The sequence below is a fragment of the Ranitomeya imitator genome, chromosome 1 (genome assembly GCF_032444005.1).
Source record: "Ranitomeya imitator isolate aRanImi1 chromosome 1, aRanImi1.pri, whole genome shotgun sequence".
NCBI classification, from domain to species: domain Eukaryota; kingdom Metazoa; phylum Chordata; class Amphibia; order Anura; family Dendrobatidae; genus Ranitomeya; species Ranitomeya imitator.
This window is the reverse complement of record NC_091282.1, coordinates 891,300,684-891,324,807: the sequence shown is the minus strand read 5'-3', so window position 1 is coordinate 891,324,807 and position 24,124 is coordinate 891,300,684. Positions and strand designations below refer to the sequence as shown.

Here is a 24,124-nt window from a genome sequence, read left to right as displayed (position 1 = left end):
CCCAATGCACTTAATCTTCGGTGTCTTCAGCTCCACTGGAGCACTTATCGCCTCTGCTGCGCTACGCTGGCGAGTGACGTCAGCAGCATGATCACATGATCTGATCACGCTGCTCGCATCACTATGAACCGGCAGTCAGAGCCTCAATTGCACTCACTTCTGTAAGATTCTGTTTCACTGGTGCTAGTGAAAGGGGTCTCTCAGCCTGTCAGGGTTGTTGCGTGGGCCACCCTCTCTCACAGCCCATGCCATCCTGTGCCCGTGTGGACAGGGAGATGTCTGTTTAAAACTGTGCCCAGCTGACCTTGCGTATCACCTGGTGGAGTGGAACTTCACAGTGCAAGTGGGTAGACGGTTCCATGTGACCCCTTGACATATTAATGATGTCAGGTGGGGCTGTGAGGTATGTTTCTTCACATATTGGTGGCAGGGGTGGGATATTTGTGAACTCTCCGGTGTCATTCTTCACATATTGGTGGCAACAGTGGGACATGTGTGATCTCTCTGGTTTCATCCTTCACACCCTTTAACTTTGCTTTCGAAAGTATTAATAATTGTTTTTGCTTGTGCATAATATTTTCCATTAGAATCTGAAGTGGGAATAGTAATAATGCTAGCAATTTAGTACAAGTGGACAGTAGTTTTAGTTTTGCAAAGTAAATCTCCTTATTTTTTTTTACTTACAGCATAGTACGCAATGGGCTCCATCCAAATGCATTATGTGCACCTGTATGCATGGAAAGGTGATGTGTGCCTCAAAGCCCTGTCCTAGGACAAGCTGCAGAACCGGAGAAATAGAGACTGTAGCTCCTGGAGAATGCTGCCCAAAGTGTGTGGGAACAGGAGGTGAGTGCAAATGTGTTATTTATGCATTTAGTAAGGTATATCATGCTCCAAGGACTTGGCAATCAGTGATGGTGTCTATCATTATATAAGGATGTTTTATTGGATAACATTTGTTGGATAACACTGGGGTAATACTTCAAAATAATGTTACTTATTATAAAAACAACTTGTTAACATAGTACTGACAATTATTGAGGTTAGTGCCTATAACTGTTATTACCAACATTATATCGTATTGTCTGTTGTGTAGATTAGCTCGTTCCAGGAATTTCATGAAAGTGTGGAGTGAGTTTTGAAATTCTATGTATAAAAAAACTTAATTACGGTATACACAAACGTCTGTTTGAGCCAGACACTGCCCTTATGTTCCTATTTTTTGGTTATTCCTCATTTTAAAGATTACATCTGGGCTTTTCCCTATATTTTTCTCTTCTGAACAAAAGAACACGACTGGTCAGATATCTGCAGAGATGAGATTGATTTTCCCAGTAGTTGATAAAACACTGATTGTAGATTTGACAATAAGAAAAATATTGCAGCAGGTCTGATGATTTTTAAACCATTCTTTGTGGTAGAAGTAAAATACAATTTATAGTTGTGATTATCATTGTAATAGTTGTCTTTAAAGTCCAGATCACTGACACATTGTTCCATCTATGGCCAGATTGGCAGAGAAATGGTTAACATTTCTTGTTTGCATATCTTGAATGAAGAAACTAACTTGATAAATTATTGAAAAATCATAAAATAGTTGACAAATCATTTTTACAAGTTGGGCATTTATATTTGTTCTACATATTGTAAGGGAACCTTCTCGTCAATTTATACTGACCAAACCACTGGCAGCATTAATTAGTGTCTGGCTGCACAATTGCACCCAGGTATGTTTTTCTCCGTTACACTTCGGTGATTCAAAAAATATAGTTTAAAGATCACATCTGTGTTCATCGCTCGAATTGATAGATCTCTCCCTGTGTACACACACTGGAGAGACATATCAATGGATTACAGGGTGCGAAGAGATGTGATCTTCAAACTATGTTTTCGCTGAAACACCGGAGCATTTGAGAGAAAAACATACCTGGCTGAAAAGACTGATTCATGCTGCCCGAAGTTCCTGTTATAAATGGGACTGGTCACTTACTAATAATTTGTAATTGTTTCATCTGCTCTAAGATGCTAGAGATAAGTGAATCTATAAAGATTTGAATTTGATAGATTGCTCAAATTTTATTGGATGCAACTCAAATGTTCCTTATTATGCTCTGACCTCATAGCATAATAAACGTGGTGGGAAAAAAAAAAAAAAGAATCCTCACCTCTCAACTTACCTGTCCCACTGCCGCGGCTCACCGCCTGTTGATCCATGCAGCCTCTCGCATATTCTTCAGTAATTTTCAGTCAGCGACAGTGCCTCTGATGCCCAGTAGGCCTCAGACATCATTACACACATTTTGAGATCATGACTTGTGCTACCCGAGGAGCTGACTAGGCTTCAGGGGTTGTGTGTCATAATATTTGAGACCCAGTGTTGAGTGAAGAACGCAGAAGAAGACTCGAGAGGAGGCGCTAAGCACCAGAAAACAGGCTGCGGCAGGACTGGTGATGAGTATTTTTTTCATTCCTATTTTGCCCACTCTTTTTTGCCACATGGCATTAATTTAGCCTAATTCCCATAAAGCAAATCGCAAAAAAATTAAATTCTGGAGAATTTAAATTTTTTGAAAATTGAAGGCAAATTCTATTCAAGCAGATTTGATTTATCTAAATACCTCTTTTCTCCTGGATCCCTGGATAACACTTTTTTTTTGTTACGTGTCCTCTACATTACTGTGATATGGCCCACTCTTCCCTATATATAAATCTAGTCTTGTTAGCTATGGGGGCTATGGTCCTCATGAAGAGGCTACATAGAAGAGTTGAGGATCACAACCCTTTGGCTAACAAGACTGGATTTCTATATATGGAAGGTGAGAGCCATATCTCAGAGATGTTGAGGTACAGGAGCAATAATAAAAAATACATAAAAATAACAGATTTAGGAGGATCATGGCATTTTCACCAGGTAAATGGCAAGTGCGTAGGTCCTCTGGTTAGACTCTCTGAACAGTGGTAACACGTAGTCAATGTAAATTATTTGCTGAGATTCCATTTAAAGACATGTACAGTGATATCCTAGGCTGTCATTCAGTACACATCTGTAATCGGCATCCTAGCTTACTTCATGTTTTAAAACTGTATGTGCTGGTAAATCATCTTTTTCTGTTGTTATACATGGTACAGAGGGAAGAGGACCCTGCCCTTGCGGGCTTACATTGTACAGGATTATGGGGAAGAAAGATAGTAGATCCGATGGTGTTGAGGTGGCCGTGCGGTCATTGCAGGTTGTAAGCTTCTTTGAAGAGCTGGGTTTTCAGGTTTCTTTTGAAGGATCCAAATGTGGTGGATAACCGGACGTGTTGGGGCACAGAATTCCAGAGGATGGGGGATACTCGGGATAATAAGATAAAGCTGTGTATCTGTGGAGCCTGGAGTTATGCTGAATTTTTCTGTTACAGTTCCTCCCCATCTGTGTCTGGGATGTAACTAGTGACAGCTCAGCTGTCCAATCTGGTGTAAGGGCAAGCTGAGATGTCAGTGTTTTAATTGACAGCTCGGCCGTCCAATCTGAGACTGGGAGGCGCTGACTGTCTCCAGGTTTTCATTATTCTGTGTAATTGCCAGGCTACTTAACTGGACTGTTTCTCCCAGACCTCTGCCCGATGTACATTCAGCTACTCTATGGTTTACCTCTCTGTGCCTTGCATTCTGTTTGTAGATCTTTTGTTGCCTGACCGTGGACATCATTCTAACCATCCATCTGTTTAATACCTTCTGCTATGGTCTGCTATCTTTCTGGTATTTTGACCTTGGAACATTAGCTGACTACACCTTTGTCTCTTCTTTCTGTTTATGACGTACCTTCCTGGCTTTTGACCTTGGACCTCTTGACCACTCTGCCTCACGGCTAGTTCATGAGAAGTGACTAGCGTCACAGTTCCCAAGGGGGATTTTACATCATTTAAAATCCAGCTGACGCTTTCTATTAGTTGAGTGTAACACATAGTTAAGATACTTAAGGTACCGTCACACTCAGCAACTTTGCAACGAGAACGTGAACGACAACGATCCGTGACGTTGCAGCATCCTGGATAGCGATCTCGTTGTGTTTGACACGCAGCAGCGATCTGGCTCCCGCTGTGACATCGCTGGTCGGATCTAGAAGTCCAGAACTTTATTTCGTCGTCAGGTCGGCGTGTATCGTCATGTTTGACATCAAAAGCAACGATGCCAGAAATGTTTTACATGGAGCTAACAACCAGCGAGGATGATAAGTGAGTCGCCGTTGCGTCACTGGATCACTCCTGCATCGTTCTGGAGCTGCTGTGTTTGACGTCTCTACAGCGACCTAAACAGTGACGCTCCAGCGACCGGCTCGTTGTCTATATCGCTGCAGCGTCGCTGAGTGTGACGGTACCTTTATCCATAAACCAGTTAGGTAATCCTAGCATTCTTCCTAATAAAACCAACAACCGCCATATTTACTCATATAATTTCCATCCTCTGGTAACCTGTCAATTTTGCGGAGCCTGCAGAGAAGGAAATCGTTATTGAAATCTTTGTGGCTCACATCACTATATGTCCCATGAATGCTAACCAGCAAATACTAATTGAAATGTTTTATTTTTGTTCATTTATTTTTTCACCTCACTTATCTGATCTTGTCTCCCATTTACATTGACAGCACTGTCTAATTAGTGACAAAGGAAAAGAGCTCAATTGCTCAAATGAGACTTTGAATCCAATTAAGAACACTTAAGGTACCTTCACACATAACGATATTGTTAACGATATCGTTGCTATTTGTGACGTAGCAACGATATCGTTAATGAAATCGTTATGTGTGACAGCGACCAACGATCAGGCCCCTGCTGGGAGATCGTTGGTCGCTGAATAAAGTCCAGAACTTTATTTCGTCGCTGGACTCCTGCTGACATCGCTGGATCGGCGTGTGTGACACCGATCCAGCAATGTCTTCACTGGTAACCAGGGTAAACATCGGGTAACTAAGCGCAGGGCCGCGCTTAGTAACCAGATGTTTACCCTGGTTACCATGCTAAAAGTAAAAAAAAAACAAACACTAGATACTTACCTACCGCTGTCTGTCCTCCAGCGCTGTGCTCTGCTCTCCTCCTGTACTGGCTGTGAGCCGGAAAGCAGAGCGGTGACGTCACCGCTCTGCTTTCCGGCTCACAGACAGTACAGGAGGAGAGCAGAGATGCAGAGCGCAGCGCTGGAGGACAGACAGCGGTAGGTAAGTATCTAGTGTTTGTTTTTTTTTACTTTTAGCATGGTAACCAGGGTAAACATCGGGTTACTAAGCGCGGCCCTGCGCTTAGTTACCCGATGTTTACCCTGGTTACCGGCATCGTTGGTCGCTGGAGAGCGGTCTGTGTGACAGCTCTCCAGCGACCAAACAGCGACGCTGCAGCGATCCGGATCGTTGTCGGTATCGCTGCAGCGTCGCTAAGTGTGAAGGGGCCTTTAGTGTGATGCCATTTACTGGCATTCACTATCAACAAGGAAGCTCAGTATTAAATAGATGGGGCCTAACATGCTTAATTTCTGGTGGTTCTAATGAAAGCTTCATTACAGTATGGTGTACCTGGGGGGTATTGTTTGAGTGGACGTCAGTTAAGGTACCTTCACACTAAAGGCCCCGTCACACATAGCGAGATCGCTAGCGAGATCGCTGCTGAGTCACAAGTTTTGTGACGCAACAGCGATCTCAGTAGCGATCTCGCTATGTGTGACACGTAGCAGCGAACAGGCCCCTGCTGTGAGATCGCTGGTCGTGTCGGAATGGCCTGGGCAATTTTTTGATCGTTGAGGTCCCGCTGACATCGCTGAATCGGCGTGTGTGACGCCGATTCAGCGATGTCTTCGCTGGTAACCAGGGTAAACATCGGGTTACTAAGCGCAGGGCCGCGCTTAGTAACCCGATGTTTACCCTGGTTACCATCGTTAAAGTAAAAAAAACAAAAGCTACATACTTACCTACCGCTGTCTGTCCCCGGCGCTGGGCTTCTCTGCTCTGGCTGTGAGCGGCGGGCAGCCGGAAAGCAGAGCGGTGACGTCACCGCTGTGCTTTCCGGCCGCTGTGCTCACAGCCAGAGCAGAGAAGCCCAGCGCCGGGGACAGACAGCGGTAGGTAAGTATGTAGCGTTTGTTTTTTTTACTTTAACGATGGTAACCAGGGTAAACATCGGGTTACTAAGCGCGGCCCTGCGCTTAGTAACCCGATGTTTACCCTGGTTACCCGGGGACTTCGGCATCGTTGAAGACAGTTTCAACGATGCCGAAGTCTTTCCCCTGATCGTTGGTCGCTGGAGAGCTGTCTGTGTGACAGCTCTCCAGCGACCAAACAGCGACGCTGCAGCGATCCGGATCGTTGTCTGGATCGCTGCAGCATCGTTTAGTGTGAAGGTACCTTAAACGACGCTGCAGCGATCCAGACAACGATCCGGATCTCTGCAGCGTCGCTGTTTGGTCGCTGGAGAGCTGTCACACAGACCGCTCTCCAGCGACCAACGATGCCGGTAACCAGGGTAAACATCGGGTTACTAAGCGCAGGGCCGCGCTTAGTAACCCGATGTTTACCCTGGATACCATCCTAAAAGTAAAAAAAACAAACGCTTCATACTTACCTTCGCTGTCTGTCCCGGGTGCTCTGCTTCTCTGTACTGGCTGTGAGCACAGTGGCCGGAAAGCACAGCGGTGACGTCACCGCTCTGCTTTCTGGCTGGCCAGCGCTCACAGTGAGTGCAGGAAAGCACAGTGCCGAGGGACAGACAGCCGAAGGTAAGTATGAAGCGTTTGTTTTTTTTACCTTTTACAATGGTAACCAGGGTAAACATCGGGTTACTAAGCGCAGCCCTGCGCTTAGTAACCCGATGTTTACCCTGGTTACCAGCGAAGACATCGCTGAATCGGTGTCACACACGCCGATTCAGCGATGTCAGCGGGAGAGCCAGCGACCAAAGAAAGTTCTGGCCCTCTAGCCCCAACCAACGACATCACAGCAGGATTCTGATCGCTGCTGCATGTCAAACTAAACGATATCGCTAGCGAGGACGCTGCAACGTCACGGATCGCTAGCGATATCGTTTAGTGTGAAGGTACCTTAAGTCACAGATGGAAAATAGCAAGAGAACCAGACTTATTAAGAGAGTGATTTAAATATAGGTTTGTCTTTATGGATCTTATTTGATTTTTTATGAAGGAGGAGACTGATGAATAAAATGTTTGTATAACTAGTCTAAAATACCACAGCAGTTAATTGTGTTTACAATTGGCTTTGGATACGAGAGCAAAGCAAGCCTTCCCATTTTGTAATACAACGAATGTGGGCACACCATCGCGTCACAATTTGTATTTTATATTAAAGGGAACCTATCAGCACGATTTCACAGATCATTTACCGTATATGTGCATGGAGCTCTTTCAAAGACAAGGCCAGTAATACCTTTATATGGCAAGTCCGTTCTACCGTTATTGAGAAAACAGCATTTTAATTGATCTGTAAATTTGGCTATACATCTGAAGCCTCTGTCACTCCAGCTCTATTCCTTGCTTAACGCTGCCTCTTCCTGCCTGAGTGACCGCCTCTATGCTGTGTAGCTTCAAGGGGCATTCCCATCTCAAGATCCTAATACAGTGCCATGCGAAAGTATTCGGCCCCCTTGAACTTTTCAACCTTTTCCCACATATGCTTCAAACATAAAGATACCAAATGTAAATTTTTGGTGAAGAATCAACAACAAGAGGAACACAAGTGTGAAGTTGAATGAAATTTATTGTTTATTTTTTATTTTTGTGGAAACTCAAAAACTGAAAAGCGGGACGTGCAATATTATTCGGCCCCTATTTTGCTTTGTTGTGCCACCTTTTGCTGCGATTACAGCTGCAAGTCGCTTGGGGTATGTCTCGATCAGTTTTGTACATCAAGAGACTGAAATTCTTGCCCATTCTTCCTTGGCAAACAGCTCGAGCTCAGTGAGGTTTGATGGAGATTGTTTGTGAACAGCAGTTTTCAGCTCTTTCCACAGATTCTCGATTGGATTGAGGTCTGGACTTTGACTCGGCCATTCTAAAGGCCCCTTCACATTAAGCGACGCTGCAGCGATACCGACAACGATCTGGATCGCTGCAGCGTCGCTGTTTGGTCGCTGGAGAGCTGTCACACAGACAGCTCTCCAGCGACCAACGATGCCGGTAACCAGGGTAAACATCGGGTTACTAAGCGCAGGGCCGCGCTTAGTAACCCGATGTTTACCCTGGTTACCAGCGTAAAAGTAAAAAAAAAAAAACACTACATACTTACCGAACGCTGTCTGTCCCCAGCGCTCTGCTTCTCTGCACTCCTGTACTGGCTGTGAGCGTCGGTCAGCTGGAAAGCAGAGCGGTGACGTCACCGCTCTGCTTTCCGGCCGCTGTGCTCACAGCCAGAGCAGAGAAGCTGAGCGCCGGGGACAGACAGCGGTAGGTAAGTATGTAGTGTTTATTTTTTTTTACTTTTACGCTGGTAACCAGGGTAAACATCGGGTTACTAAGCGCGGCCCTGCGCTTAGTAACCCGATGTTTACCCTGGTTACCAGTGAAGACATCGCTGGATCGGTGTCACACACGCCGATCCAGCGATGTCCGCGGGAGATCTAGCGACGAAATAAAGTTCTGGACTTTCTTCAGCAACCAACGATCTCCCAGCAGGGGCCTGATCGTTGGTCGCTGTCACACATAACGATTTCTTTAACGATATCGTTGCTACGTCACAAAAAGCAACGATATCGTTAACAATATCGTTATGTGTGAAGGTACCTTAACACCTGGATACGTTTATTTGTGAACCATTCCATTGTAGATTTTGCTTTATGCTTGGGATCATTGTCTTGTTGGAAGACAAATCTCCATCCGTCTCAGGTCTTTTGCAGACCCCAACAGGTTTTCTTCAAGAATGGTCCTGTATTTGGCTAAATCCATCTTCCCATCAATTTTGACCGTCTTCCCTGTCCCTGCTGAAGAAAAGCAGGCCCAAACCATGATGCTGCCACCACCATGTTTGACAGTGGGGATGGTATGTTCAGGGTGATGAACTGTGTTGCCTTTACACCAAACATATCTTTTGGCATTGTTGCCAAAAAGTTTGATTTTGGTTTCATCTGACCAGAGCACCTTCCACATGCTTGGTGTGTCTCCCAGGTAAGTTGTTGCAAACTCTAACCCCTTAATCGCATATGACAAACTATCCCATCAAGGTGACCTGGGACTTAAGTCCCAGGGACGGGATAGTACGTCATAGCGATCGGCCGCGCTCACGGGGGAGGGTGGCTGGGTGTCAGCTGACTATCACAGCTGACATCCGGCGCTATGTGCCAGGAGCGGTCACGGACTGCCCCCGGCACATTAACCCCCGGCACACTGCGATCAAACATGATTGCAGCTTTCCGGGGGCATAGGGAAGCATCGGGCAGGGAGGGGGCTCCCTGCGTGCTTCCCTGAGACCCTCGGTACAAGGCGATCTGCTCATCTTGTACTGAGCGTCTCCTCCCTGCAGGCCCCCGGATCCAAAATGGCCGCGGGGCTGCATCCGGAGGTGGCTTACCAAATGCCTGCTCAGAGCAGGTGCTGGTAAGCCAGGAGCAGTGCACGTCAGATCGCTGATCTGACATAGTGCATTGCAAAGTGTCAGATCAGCGATCTGACCTTATAACATGATGCCCCCCCTGGGGAAATGTTATAAAGTAAAAAAATATATATATTTAGATGTGTAAGAAAAAAAAATGTTGTTCCCATAAGTACATTCCTTTATCAATGTTTTTGCCTGTTTTTCATATGCGCCTTATTCTTATTTTTAATTTTTGTGTGTGTGTTCTCCTGGTTTATTTTTATTTTCATCATTGTGGGTGCATTTTGCTGTCTCCAGATATTTTCAACTAAGTTACCAATTGTGACTTTTGAAAAAGTTGTAAAATTTTTGATCAAATGAACTCCAGTCCCCCCTCGAGAGATTTTATGTACATCTGCAAAAATTTTTAGCAGAACATGCATTTTTTAATGTGTGCTTAAAAGTTGCAGAACATCTTAAAAACAAAAATCAAAGAGCTTTTTTTTATGTTGCTCAAAATTCATGAACCATGCATTCCATTTTGAAGAATTAGGTGCAAAAAAAAGTCAGCTAATGCCACAAGACAAAAAAGAAATGTGGTTTAAAGAAAGAAAAAGAAAATGATGAATTGGGCTCAAAGTGTGTGGACGGAAGGATCATTATTACACTGCTAATGGACGGTTTGTCTGGTCCTGAATTCTTGAATGGCAATAAATGATAAAGGATAAACCATGCACCTTTCAGCTGGGTTGTATCACTATGACATTTTTTGTATTATATAGAGATGTTTTCCACCTGTTTGGACACCTTTTATATTATGCTAGCCACATAAACCTGAACTGTGCTGTTTTATTTGACTTTGTGTAACTATGACACTGTGAAGTTGACAGCTCACTTTGGGTTCATAAGACCCAATACATATGTCATATTATCTTTATATGTGTTCTAGAATCCTGCTCTCTGGATGATGGCCTTATTCTACAGGATGGAGAGGAATGGAGGTTGGGACAGTGTTCAAGATGTACATGCAAGAATGGGGTGACGCAGTGCCTAACAGCTGATTGTCTTCCTTTACTATGTGATAAGGTAATAAGTCTGGCAGGGGAAAAGAAATCACTGACTATTCAAGCCGCGCTTCATGCATAATGCACATTCCCATGTTCTCATCGATGAGCACCTCAGGCTATGGCTTGACAGCTAGCCTACGCCATGTAAAACAGCAAGGCATAGTTTTTTCACGCTTCAGTGGAGAAAGTTTTGTAAGGATCATACAGTCTCTCCGCTGGGATCTTCCACAAACAGCCTTTGTCATGTCACTCTTTGGTTTTGTTGCCACGTCATTGAAAGCTACAGGGTATACCTTAAATTCAGTGGGCATAAATTACTTTTATTGGCTACCTGTGGTCCATCACAGCTGAGAACGGCAGTATATTAGTAGCCCAAATTCTACAATGAATCATTTCAAATAACTGTCCACCACATTTTAGAGGATATGTATTGCAAACTCCTTTTTTTCATTGCAGTAGATATCTGTATTCCAAATACGTGAATGTAGTGTGAGACGTGTGTGTTGTGTGTCTTCATTACAGCGGCTGACAGGAGGTGTTTGGAATTCGCGAAGCCTCACAACATATGTATAGTAAAGGAAATCTGTCACTCTAGACTTGTCAGCACAGGTCTGATAGTCACTCACTCATTGACGAAAGTGTTTTTGTCTGCATTTCTTCCTTTTTGTAATTGACAGGTAAATATTCAACATAATTATATTTTAGGATGAAATCTTGGCTGTCGTTCCTGGAAAGTGTTGTCCTGAGTGCCTTCCAAAGTCATGTGCTGTATCCGGAAAGACATATGAGGTAATACTTTTGTGAGTTATTTTTTTTCAGTTTCTTATAGATAAACCTGATATCTGTTAACCCTTTTCCAGATGAAAATATTTTTTTTATTACGTTATCCTCTGTTTATATTAGAAGTAATGTAAAATTTGACTAAGGCTGGTTTCACATTTGCGTTTAAAAACGCAGCGTTTTAAACGCAAACGCATTTGGTGAAAAAATGCGTTTAAACGCGTTTAAATGCTACGTTTTTTAGGCGCATGCGTTTTTGCATGTTTTAACACAAACACGGCGTTTTGACGCGTTTACATGCTTTTTTTGTGCGTTTGCGTTTTTGAAACGCGTGATGAGAAGTGTGTGACAGCTGCCAATCATCAAAATCAACTAGAAAGCCCACTATAAACAGAAATACCTAGGGTTAGGGTTAGGATCCCTAGTAACCCTAGGGATCCTAACCCAAACTCTAACCCAAACTCTAACACAAACCCTAACCCAAACTCTAACCCAAACTCTAACCCTAACCCAAACGCTAACCCTAACTCTAAAACAAACCCTAACCCTAGCCCAAACTCTAACCCAAACCCTAACCCAAACTCTAACCCTAACACAAACCCTAACCCAAACTCTAACCCTAACCCAAACTCTAACCCTAACCCAAACTCTAACCCTAACACAAACCCTAACCCAAACTCTAACCCAAACCCTAACCCAAACTCTAACCCTAACACAAACCCTAATCCAAACTCTAACCCAAACTCTAACACTAACCCTAACCCAAACTCTAACCCAAACACTAACCCAAACTCTAACCCTAACCCAAACTCTAATCCTAACACAAACCCTAACCCTAGGGATCCTAACCCAAACTCTAACCCTAACCCAAACTCTAACCCTAACACAAACCCTAACCCAAACTCTAACCCTAACCCAAACTCTAACCCTAACACAAACCCTAGCCCTAACCCTAGGGATCCTAACCCTAACCCTTAGGGTTAGGGTTAGGATCCTTAGGGTTAAGGTTAGGGTTGGGGGTGGCTTATCAGTGTGTATTCTTGTGTTTTTCTATAAACATCAATAAGTTTTTTTGCCGCAAAAAAAGCATGCATTTTTTTGCAGCAAAAAAACGCCGCTAGAAATTACTACATGTTGCATTTCTGCAACACAACGCATGCAGAGAAAAAATGCATGCGTTGTCAAAACACATGCAAAAAAACGCATGTGTTTTTAATGTTAAGTATAGGGAAAAAAATGCATGCGTTTTTTGCGCAAAAACGGCAAAAAAAATACGCAAATGTGAAACCAGCCTAAGACAATTAATGATGATGAACACTCAACTGCAAATTAAATGTGCTTGTGTGTTTGGACAGCTTTATTTATAAATATATGGAAATGTTGAGTGCCTGTGGATTATTTATCGGAAGGCCAGGTAGGTGAGGGTTAAGTGTTAGCACTACAGGTCTTGACTAGATATATCTGTAGAGTTTTGCTAAGAACCAGGTAGTAGCTTCATAGAGTGGCAGTCTCTTGAGGGAGTGTCAGTCTGCTGGATGTTAAGCAGTGTTGGGTGTGCTACTGGTGATTGACCATCCAAGATGAGAGCTGTAGCTGAGAGAGACGTGTCGGGGTCTCTCTCTGAATAAAATAACTGATGAGTAGAGATGAACAAATATCTTCGGCTCTCTCCTTATTCAGCAAGCTATAGCGCTTACCAAACAAGCTGCTGTGGGAACCCGGAAACCTGGAGCGCTCCTGTTGATCAGCTGTTTAGCCCCGCAGCTGCATGTGTCGCAGCTGTGTGACAGTCAGAGCACATGCATGGCAAGCCTGTTTGTTGGGCTCTCCATGCATGTGTTGCAACTGTCACACAGCTGGGACACATGCAGCTGCGGCGCTGATCAGTAGGAGCGATCCAGGTAACCGGGTTTCCGTGGCAGCTTGTTCGGTAAGCGCTATAGCTTGCGGAATAAAGAGGGAGGCGAAGATATTCGCTCATCTCAACTGATGAGTCAGTAACTCTGCTGGATATAGCAGAGACAAATGTGTTTTTTGGTGAATGCACAGACCATGGCACCAAACTGGATGTGTCTTGCAGCTGAAAAGTGTTGGAAAGCCAAAATCCCTACTTTCTAAGAAGAGTCTGCACAGGCCATGTGCAGAGCACCGCAAGTATCGTTGGTTGCTATGGACAATAGCTGTTTTGTGTGACCCAGCTGGGGGTAGCTCAGCCGTGTATGCGTAGCCAAGGTCTGTTTTTTTGAGGTGTTTGGGCAACCTGTGGAAAGCAATAAAAACTGCATGTGTTTGGACTAGAACTGCATTGCCTGTGTGAATTATACCTAAGGCCTAATGTCTAAAGCCGTCCTGAGAAGTGAACCCCAACAATATATATTATTCTGTCCATTTATAGTGACTTTAAATTGTATACTTCATCCCAAAAGAACCAAACTAAATGCTAACCAGCTTTTTTTTAACAAGAAAACTTCCTATTAAACTTTATAAGTTCATGTTTCCCCAAAGACCATATTTGAGTATATGTTCAGCCCCTAATTGGATTTTGGCAGCTTTTGGGTTTGTGTGTGATTTATAGATCAATCAATTACATTCCTAAACTGAAAAGCATTCCTATTCTGTCATCCTTAATTTTCAAGAATAATGATTAGAAATATTGCTGTTTTGAGGTTAGCCAAGTGGGATAGCCCTTTGAAAAGCTGGCTCTCTTTCCCTGGCAAGCTGCAGTTCTATAGTTAGGAATGCAGTGGGGGAGTGTGGTGTTCATAGTGCCCTTACATCTTCAAAGGCCTGGGCCTAAATTGCTGATAAAGGTTATATGTCCTGCTGATTCCTCCCCTTGGAAAGTATTTAATATATTTGTGTTCTACATTAATGGCTTATGTGTACACTTTCCTGCTAGATACGACTCACTGGAGCAAAGTGAAAAAAGTAAAACTAAATATTTTATTTTATGTCAGCATACTAACTAACCAAAATAAGTAAAAATGCCGTCTTTTAGTATTGTGGGGTTATTTATTTTACATGTTCGAGGGACTCCATTCTAGTTACTATACTGTATATTAAAGGGGTATTATCAAGTTTAAAATGTATCAACTATCCATGGAACAGGATATATATTTCTGATCATTGGACGATCGATTACTGAGACCCCCACTGATCCCTTGAATCGGGGCTCTGGAGAGCTCCATGTGAATGGAGCAGTGGATGATTGTGCGCACTGCCTCTCCATTCATTCTTTATGCCAGAGATAGCCAAGCATTCAAATAAGAATGAATGGAGCGGCAGTGCGCATTTTTGACCTCTTCTCCTTTCACATTGTACTCTTCAGTTCTCTTGATCAGTGGGGGTCCTAGTGGTTGGAAAATATCCTATTTTCAATCTTTTCTAGGGGTGACATCATTTTTGTCCAGGCCATTTTCCTAAGCTTGTTCTGTATTTATTTATTTTGTTTCTATTGAACGAAAAATTAAAAAGCAATTTCTGACTCTCAGAGTAAGAGTAAGTAAATTAAAATTGAAAATTACTCTTGTCATTTCTAAGTTCGTCACCATTGTGGGTTTTTCTTACTTTAAGCGAATGGAACCAGGAATTTTGTCTGTGTATATATATATATATATATATATATATATATATATATATATACCCGTATATACTCGAGTTTAAGCCGACCCGAGTATAAGCCGACCCCCCTAATTTTGCCACAAAAAACTGGGAAAACTTATTGACTCGAGTATAAGCCTAGGGTGGAAATGCAGCATTTACCGGTGAATTTCAAAAATAAAAATAGATCATTATTTCCCCATAGCTGTGCCATATAGTGCTCTGCACCGTTCAGGATTGTCCCATAGCTGTGCCATATAGTGCTCTGCACCGTTCATAGTTCCCTATAGCTGTGCCCCATATAGTGCTCTGCACCGTTCATGATTGTCCCATAGCTGTGCCCCATACAGTGCTCTGCACCGTTCATTATTTCCCTATAGCTGTGCCCCATATAGTGCTCTGCACCGTTCATTATTTCCCTATAGCTGTGCCATATAGTGCTCTGCACCGTTCATTATTTCCCTATAGCTGTGCCCCATATAGTGCTCTGCACCGTTCATTATTTCCCTATAGCTGTGCCATATAGTGCTCTGCACCATTCATTATTTCCCTATAGCTGTGCCCCATATAGTGCTCTGCGCCGTTCATAGTTCCCTATAGCTGTGCCCCATATAGTGCTCTGCACCGTTCATTATTTCCCTATAGCTGTGCCCCATATAGTGCTCTGCACCGTTCATTATTTCCCTATAGCTGTGCCCCAAACAGTTCTCTGCACCGTTCATTATTTCCCTATAGCTGTGCCCAATATAGTGCTCTGCACCGTTCATTATTGCCCTATAGCTCTGCCCCATATAGTGCTCTGCACCGTTCATTATTTCCCTATAGCTGTGCCCCATATAGTGCTCTGCGCCGTTCATAGTTCCCTATAGCTGTGCCCCATATAGTGCTCTGCACCGTTCATTATGGCCTTATAGCTGTGCCCCATACAGTGCTCTGCACCGTTCATTATTTCCCTATAGCTGTGCCCCATATAGTGCTCTGCACCGTTCATTATTTCCCTATAGCTGTGCCCCATACAGTGCTCTGCACCGTTCATTATTTCCCTATAGCTGTGCCCCATACAGTGCTCTGCACCGTTCATTATGGCCCTATAGCTGTGCCTCATATAGTGCTCTGCACCGTTCATAGTTCCCCATAGAAAGCTCTGCCATGGCCGCTGCTGCTGCTGCAGTAAAAAAAAAAAAAAAAGCCATACTTGCCTCTCTCGCTTGCAGCTCCCAGCATCCGGTCCCGGCGTCTCTCTGCTCTGACTGATCAGGCAGAGGGCGCCGCGCACACTACAGGTCCTTCTCAAAAAATTAGCATATAGTGTTAAATTTCATTATTTACCATAATGTAATGATTACAATTAAACTTTCATATATTATAGATTCATTATCCACCAACTGAAATTTGTCAGGTCTTTTATTGTTTTAATACTGATGATTTTGGCATACAACTCCTGATAACCCAAAAAACCTGTCTCAATAAATTAGCATATTTCACCCATCCAATCAAATAAAAGTGTTTTTTAATAACAAACAAAAAAACCATCAAATAATAATGTTCAGTTATGCACTCAATACTTGGTCGGGAATCCTTTGGTAGAAATGACTGCTTCAATGCGGCGTGGAATGGAGGCAATCAGCCTGTGACACTGCTGAGATGTTATGGAGGCCCAGGATGCTTCAATAGCGGCCTTAAGCTCATCCAGAGTGTTGGGTCTTGCGTCTCTCAACTTTCTCTTCACAATATCCCACAGATTCTCTATGGGGTTCAGGTCAGGAGAGTTGGCAGGCCAATTGAGCACAGTAATACCATGGTCAGTAAACCATTTACCAGTGGTTTTGGCACTGTGAGCAGGTGCCAGGTCGTGCTGAAAAATGAAATCTTCATCTCCATAAAGCATTTCAGCCGATGGAAGCATGAAGTGCTCCAAAATCTCCTGATAGCTAGCTGCATTGACCCTGCCCTTGATGAAACACAGTGGACCAACACCAGCAGCTGACATGGCACCCCACACCATCACTGACTGTGGGTACTTGACACTGGACTTCAGGCATTTTGGCATTTCCTTCTCCCCAGTCTTCCTCCAGACTCTGGCACCTTGATTTCCGAATGACATGCAAAATTTGCTTTCATCAGAAAAAAGTACTTGGGACCACTTAGCAACAGTCCAGTGCTGCTTCTCTGTAGCCCAGGTCAGGCGCCTCTGCCGCTGTTTATGGTTCAAAAGTGGCTTTACCTGGGGAATGCGGCACCTGTAGCCCATTTCCTGCACACGCCTGTGCACGGTGGCTCTGGATGTTTCCACACCAGACTCAGTCCACTGCTTCCTCAGGTTCCCCAAGGTCTGGAATCGGTCCTTCTCCACAATCTTCCTCAGGGTCCGGTCTCCTCTTCTCGTTGTACAGCGTTTTCTGCCACATTGTTTCCTTCCAACAGACTTACCATTGAGGTGCCTTGATACAGCACTCTGGGAACAGCCTATTTGTTGAGAAATTTCTTTCTGGGTCTTACCCTCTTGCTTGAGGGTGTCAATGATGGCCTTCTTGACATCTGTCAGGTCGCTAGTCTTACCCATGATGGGGGTTTTGAGTAATGAACCAGGCAGGGAGTTTATAAAAGCCTCAGGTATCTTTTGCATGTGTTTAGAGTTAATTAGTTGATTCAGAAGATTAGGGTAATAGGTCGTTTAGAGAACCTTTTCTTGATATGCTAATTTATTGAGACAGGTTTTTTGGGTTATCAGGAGTTGTATGCCAAAATCATCAGTATTAAAACAATAAAAGACCTGACAAATTTCAGTTGGTGGATAATGAATCTATAATATATGAAAGTTTAATTGTAATCATTACATTATGGTAAATAATGAAATTTAACACTATATGCTAATTTTTTGAGAAGGACCTGTATATGCATCATCGCGCCCTCTGACCTGAATAGTCAGAGCGCAGATAGACGCCGGGAAGATGGAGCGGCGCCCGGCGGCTGGAACGCGGACAGGTGAATATTACATACTTACCTGGTCCCGATGTCCGGATCCCTCTGCCTGTCACAGCTGGTCTTCGGTGCCGCAGCTTCTTTCTCTAATCAGCGGTCACCGGCACCGCTGATTAGAGAAATGAATAGGTGGCTCCATCCCTATGGGAGGTGGAGCCGCTTATTCATTTCTCTAATGAGCGGTCCCACGTGACCGCTGAAGAGGGGAAGAAGCTGCAGCACCGAAGACCGTGGGACAGCAGGGACAGTGCCAGGATCGCTGGGACTAGGTAAGTATGCCTCAGCGCCCTCTCCCCCTCACACGCCGACCCTGCCACCCACCTTGACTCGAGTATAAGCCGTGAGGGGCACTTTCAGCCCAAAAATTTGGGCTGAAAATCTCGGCTTATACTCGAGTATATACGGTATGTATATATATATATATATATACATACACACACTGTGTGCAGAATTATTAGGCAAGTTGTATTTTAGAGGATTATTTTTATTATTGATCAACAACTATGTTCTCAATCAACCCAGAAGACTCATAAATATCAAAGCTTAATATTTTTGGAAGTTGGAGTGTTTTTTTTTTAGATTTGGCTATCTTAGGAGGATATCTGTTTGTGCAGGTAACTATTACTGTGCAGAATTATTAGGCAACTTAATTAAAACCAAATCTATTCCCATCTCACTTGTTTATTTTCACCTGGTAAACCAATATAACTGCGCAAAATTTAGAAATAAACATTTCTGACATGCAAAAACAAAACCCCCCAAAATTAGTGACCAATATAGCCATCTTTCTTTATGATGACACTAACAGCCTTCCATCCATAGATTCTGTCAGTTGCTTGATCTGTTTACGATCAACGTTGCGTGCAGCAGCCACCACAGCCTCCCAGACACTGTTCCGAGAGGTGTACTGTTTTCCCTCCCTGTAGATCTCACATTTTATGAGGGACCACAGGTTCTCTATGGGGTTCAGATCAGGTGAACAAGGGGGCCATGTCATTAGTTTTTCTTCTTTGAGACCTTTACTGGCCAGCCACGTTGTGGAGGCATGTGATGGAGCATTGTCCTGCATGAAAATCATGTTTTTCTTGAACGATACAGACTTCTTCCTGTACTACTGCTTGAAGACGTTGTCTTCCAGAAACTGCCAGTAGGTCTGGGAGTTGAGATTCACTAAATCCTCAACCCGAAAAGGTCCCACAAGTTCATCTTTGATGATACCAGCCCATACCAGTACCCCACCTCCACCTTGCTGGCGTCTGAGTCGGAGTGGGGCTCTCTGCCCTTTACTGATCCAGCCTCTGGCCCATTCAGAGTCACTCTCATTTCATCAGTCCATAAAACCTTTGAAAAGTCAGTCTTAAGATATTTCTTGGCCCAGTCTTGACGTTTTATCTTATGTTTCTTGTTCAAAGGTGGTTGTTTTTCAGCCTTCCTTACCTTGGCCATGTCCCTGAGTATCGCACACCTTGTGCTTTTTGTTACTCCAGTAACGTTGCAGCTCTGAAATATGGCAAAACTGGTGGCAAATGGCATCTTGGCAGCTTCACGCTTGATTTTCCTCAATTCATGGGCAGGTATTTTGCGCCTTTTTTGCTCAACACGCTTCTTGCTACCCTGTTGGCTATTTGCCATGAAACGCTTGATTGTTCGGTGATCACGCTTCAAAAGTTTGGCAATTTCAAGACTGCTGCGTCCCTCTGCAAGACATCTCACAATTTTGGACTTTTCAGAGCCCGTCAAATCTCTCTCCTGACCCATTTTGCTAAAGGAAAGGAAGTTGCCTAATAATTCAGCACACCTTATATAGGGTTTTGATGTCATTAGACAACACCCCTCCTCATTACAGAGAGGCACATCACCTGATTTACTTAATTGGTAGTTGGCTCTCAAGCCTGAACAGCTTGGAGGAGGACAACATGTATAAAACGTATCATGATCAAAATACAACTTGGCTAATAATTCTGCACGCAGAATGCACAATAGAATGTATCTATACATATATATATACAATGTGCACAGTAGGGCTTGTTGTCTTCTAAAACAGTAGAAAATAAAGTTAACGTGTCTCTCAGATAGTTTTAATGCACCCACATTGTAGATTGTTACAAAACACTTTCTAATCTACATTAACTTTTATTTTGGTTGACAGCCCATGACTGGTTCATTTAGTATTGTACGTTGGACTAGTCATTCTGTATTGTGTGTAGTTTGTTGGTGTCATTTGTGCAAAATATAGCTGATCACATAGTAATATATATCCATCTTCTGTTCGTTTAGCATGGTTCACAGTGGAAGAAAAATCCATGTACCTCCTGTATTTGTGAGAAAGGGGAAGTAAAGTGCCATACAAAGACTTGTCCACCACTGTCCTGTGACAAGGTAATGTTACATTTGATGAGTAGTCCTAGTTCGCTGTGTCACTATTATATGGCATGCAATATGACAATGAGTTCATGATGACAGGTTAATGATCAGGATGCCGTTTTCTTCAGATTCCGTACATTTTTTGGAAGTGAACATTTATGTATATTTGGGAAGTATTTTTTCTAGGAAAGAATACCTCTCTTCATGGAACATGGTTTAATGTTTGGCTTTTGAGAATTATAGATATAACCGAGAACCAGTACACCTCTGAATAAATCTTACTATGACTCCATACACAAAGCAGTTGTGTGAATGAACCTTAGTAGGAGCAGTTATGCTGGAAATATATTTCCAGCACCAGTTCCAATAGTCCTGTCCACAAAGTGCAGACACCATTGGACCAGCTCAATTCTGTCAATGGAAAGCGTAAAAAATGTATATGGACATTACATCAACTCTTCTCAGATTTCTCATGACAGAATACCGGTATTGTGAATAGCAATGCGCAACTGATGTGACTGGAAGAGTAGGTATGGGTTATTTGAATTTCCTGATGTTGTTTCCACTAAAATTCTAGGAGAGATTTTTCGTATCAGTACCCTCATCTCCATCAACAATACATGCACTATTTACTGGACCTGAATTTGGCCATATCAAACATAGAGTACTTGTGCAAAGACATAAGCAGACATCAAATTAAGGCACAACTTGTATTTACCTATGGTGTGTCATCGTCACTGTAGCTATGTCATTTGCAGTTAATGAATATCTGCATGAAACGTCTCATATTATTGTTATGTATTATTATAGCGCCATTTATTCCATGGCGCTTTACATGTGAGGAGGGGTATACATAATAAAAACAAGTACGGTAATCTTAAACCATATGAGTCACTACTGGTAGAGGAGGAGAGAGGACCCTGCCCGCGAGGGCTCACAATCTACAAATATGTATCTGAATGAAACTAATTTAACCTAAAATACTTTGTTAAAAAAATCAACCAAGAGAAACTCACAGTGGAGAATCAAAGAGATGGCAATGGTTCCAATCATAACTGAACCACTTTCTTTGTTTGCAGGGTCAGAGCAAAATGAGGCGCTCTGCACAGTGTTGTGAAGAGTGTGCGTCCACTAAAGGCAGCTGTATGGTCAATGGATCCATTAAGTACCATGGAGAGCTCTGGAATGGAAGTCATTGTGAATTCTGCTTGTGTGACAGAGGGAAAGTATTGTGCCATCCGACACAGTGTTCCCAAGTAGAGTGTTCATGGGTAAGACTTTGCTAATGGCGTTCACTTATTGGGGTGAAGATTCTCTACCCTTGCTTTAACAAAAGAAATCTACGAGTTAAATGTACCAGTTACAAAGCTGTATGTGTAAATATAGCTGCATATCTAACATAGTTTACTGACACTTGGTAAATGTTGTCTTAGTAACTTATGTAAGACTCCTTAGCTGATCCATAAAACTCCACTTAAATATGCAGCTAATGCTAACTCTGCATCTCACCATGCATAACTTTCCTTATCCATGATTCTAAAGAAGAATACTGACCCTTGGAACAACCTTCCAAGATATATTTTGTTCAGTGTCGAAAATACTGACTTCCGTCCAGCTGTCAAGAAGGATCTTCTATTTATGACAACTGTCAGGGCAAGCTCCTGATAGTTATGGTTACATGTGTAAAGATACATGATATATTCATAGCCCACTTGGTTGTAAGTATTTTAGATTTTGTCTGATGTCACTTGATTGTTCTGTTCATAAGGTTTTCAAGACCACAAATTAAAGCCTTATTTAGCAGCCTTCTTTGGTGCTAGATGCGAGAAAGGTAGCACTTCCAAGGTAGATGTTGGTAATAATAAGAAAGTTATTATGTGGATTACAAAAATAGCACTGCTTTAAAATCTGACATAAGTTCATGGACTTTTAAGAACATCAGAATTATGTTAAGGGAATTATGTAATTCCAGGAAGTATCATGGGAAAGGGGAGGATGCTGGATAATTAATAGTCAAAGTGTCACTGCAAAGGGAGAAAAAAAATCTGCACTTTCTCCTTCGCCTCATTGGGGGACACAGCCCGTGGGTGTATGCTGCTGCCAATAGGAGGCTGACACTAAGTGATACAAAAAAAGTGATCTCCTCCCCTGCAGTATACACCCTCCTGCTGGCTCTCAGCTAACCAGTTCTTGCTTAGTGTCTGTAGGAGGCACATGGGTCTGTTTCAGACCCCAACGTTTTTATTTTATTGTTTACTTTTCTGTACATTTTTATTTTTTAATTAACGGAGTGAAGGGGGCGACGGTTCCTTTCAAGGTTCCGATCTCCCCCGAACCATCAACAGGCGAGCACGGCGAGTATACTTCCCCGTACCCTCTCCTGCGACGTGGGAAGCCATGCCTGAGCTCACTTCAGGGGCGACGGTTCCTTTCATGGTCCCGATCTCCCCACACCAGCCACGGGTGACCACATGGAGTGTCTCCTCCATGTATCCTCTCCTGGAGCCAGGCCTAATGCCGGACAACTGGCCCTATCCACCCGAACTGAACTCCGTGGCTGTACTGAGGCCCCTCTCTATGGCGTCCGAGCAGCCCCCACTGTCCCACCACTGTGAAAGCGGATGGCACAAGGAGGCGGACGGTTCCTCTCCACCTCCCTAACAAACGGATGATGGATTGAGGCTTATCCCTGCACCGTCCACGCTGCACAGAACAGCGCTGAAACCCACATCCGCGGCGGCTCCATGCCGGGACGCGCACCAATGGTGAGTGGATCCATCTTCAGTGGGATATTCACATGCTGACAGGCAGCCTCAGCCACTTCCCTGTGGCCCACCTCTCTGAGGTAACACTCTGGATGGCTGCAAAAATTTAGTCCCCGGCTTCGGCCGATTTGTAGGCCGCATCCTGGAAGTCTTGCCTGGAACGACCCACTGGTATCGTCCACCAGCTACAGAAATTTAGGCCCCGGCTTGGGCCTATTCAACATCGTGTCTGTGGCTCCGCCCCCCAAATTGGCGCTTCTCGCTCTCTGCGAGATTTTATCAACTCTGCAGCTCCCGGTGGCCATCTTGGTCCACCCGGCCAGCTCACACTGGGGTGACAGTATTTTTGCATTAAAGGGGCACATCGACTCTACATCAGTACCCGGGTAAGGAAGTACCTGGTCTTAAAGGCACATGACCAGTATTTCCTGGTCTTAAAGGCATATGGCCAGTATTCCCTGGTCTTAAAGGTGCATGACCAGTATTCTCTGGTCTTAAAGGTGCATGACCAGTATTCCTTGGTCTTAAAGGCGCATGACCAGTATTCCCTGGTCTTAAAGGCACATGACCAGTATTCCCTGGTCTTAAAGGCGCATGACCAGTATTCCCTGGTCTTAAAGGTGCACGACCAGTATTCTCTGGTCTTAAAGGTGCACGACCAGTATTCTCTGGTCTTAAAGGTGCACGACCAGTATTCTCTGGTCTTAAAGGTGCATGACCAGTATTCTCTGGTCTTAAAGGCGCATGACCAGTATGCTCTGGTCTTAAAGGCGCATGACCAGTATTCTCTGGTCTTAAAGGCGCATGACCAGTATTCTCTGGTCTTAAAGGCGCAATACCAGTATTCCCCGGTCTTAAAGGCGCATGGCCAGTATTCCCCGATCTTAAAGGCGCATGACCAGTATTCCCTGGTCTTAAAGGCGCAGGACCAGTATTCCCCGGTCTTAAAGGCGCATGGCCAGTATTCCCCGATCTTAAAGGCGCATGACCAGTATTCCCTGGTCTTAAAGGCGCAG

General features: G+C 43.7%; 1 protein-coding gene across 1 annotated transcript in view; it reads left to right on the top strand.

Annotated features, from left to right (window-relative positions):
• The window catches only part of FRAS1 (Fraser extracellular matrix complex subunit 1), an 845,787-nt gene that overhangs the window by 372,434 nt on the left and 449,229 nt on the right, over positions 1-24,124 (top strand). The window contains exons 5-9 of the mRNA XM_069743201.1: positions 687-846; positions 10,500-10,636; positions 11,323-11,406; positions 20,257-20,358; positions 21,423-21,614. Of these exons, the coding sequence (XP_069599302.1) occupies positions 687-846; positions 10,500-10,636; positions 11,323-11,406; positions 20,257-20,358; positions 21,423-21,614 (675 nt within the window). The remainder of the gene's footprint in view (positions 1-686; positions 847-10,499; positions 10,637-11,322; positions 11,407-20,256; positions 20,359-21,422; positions 21,615-24,124) is intronic.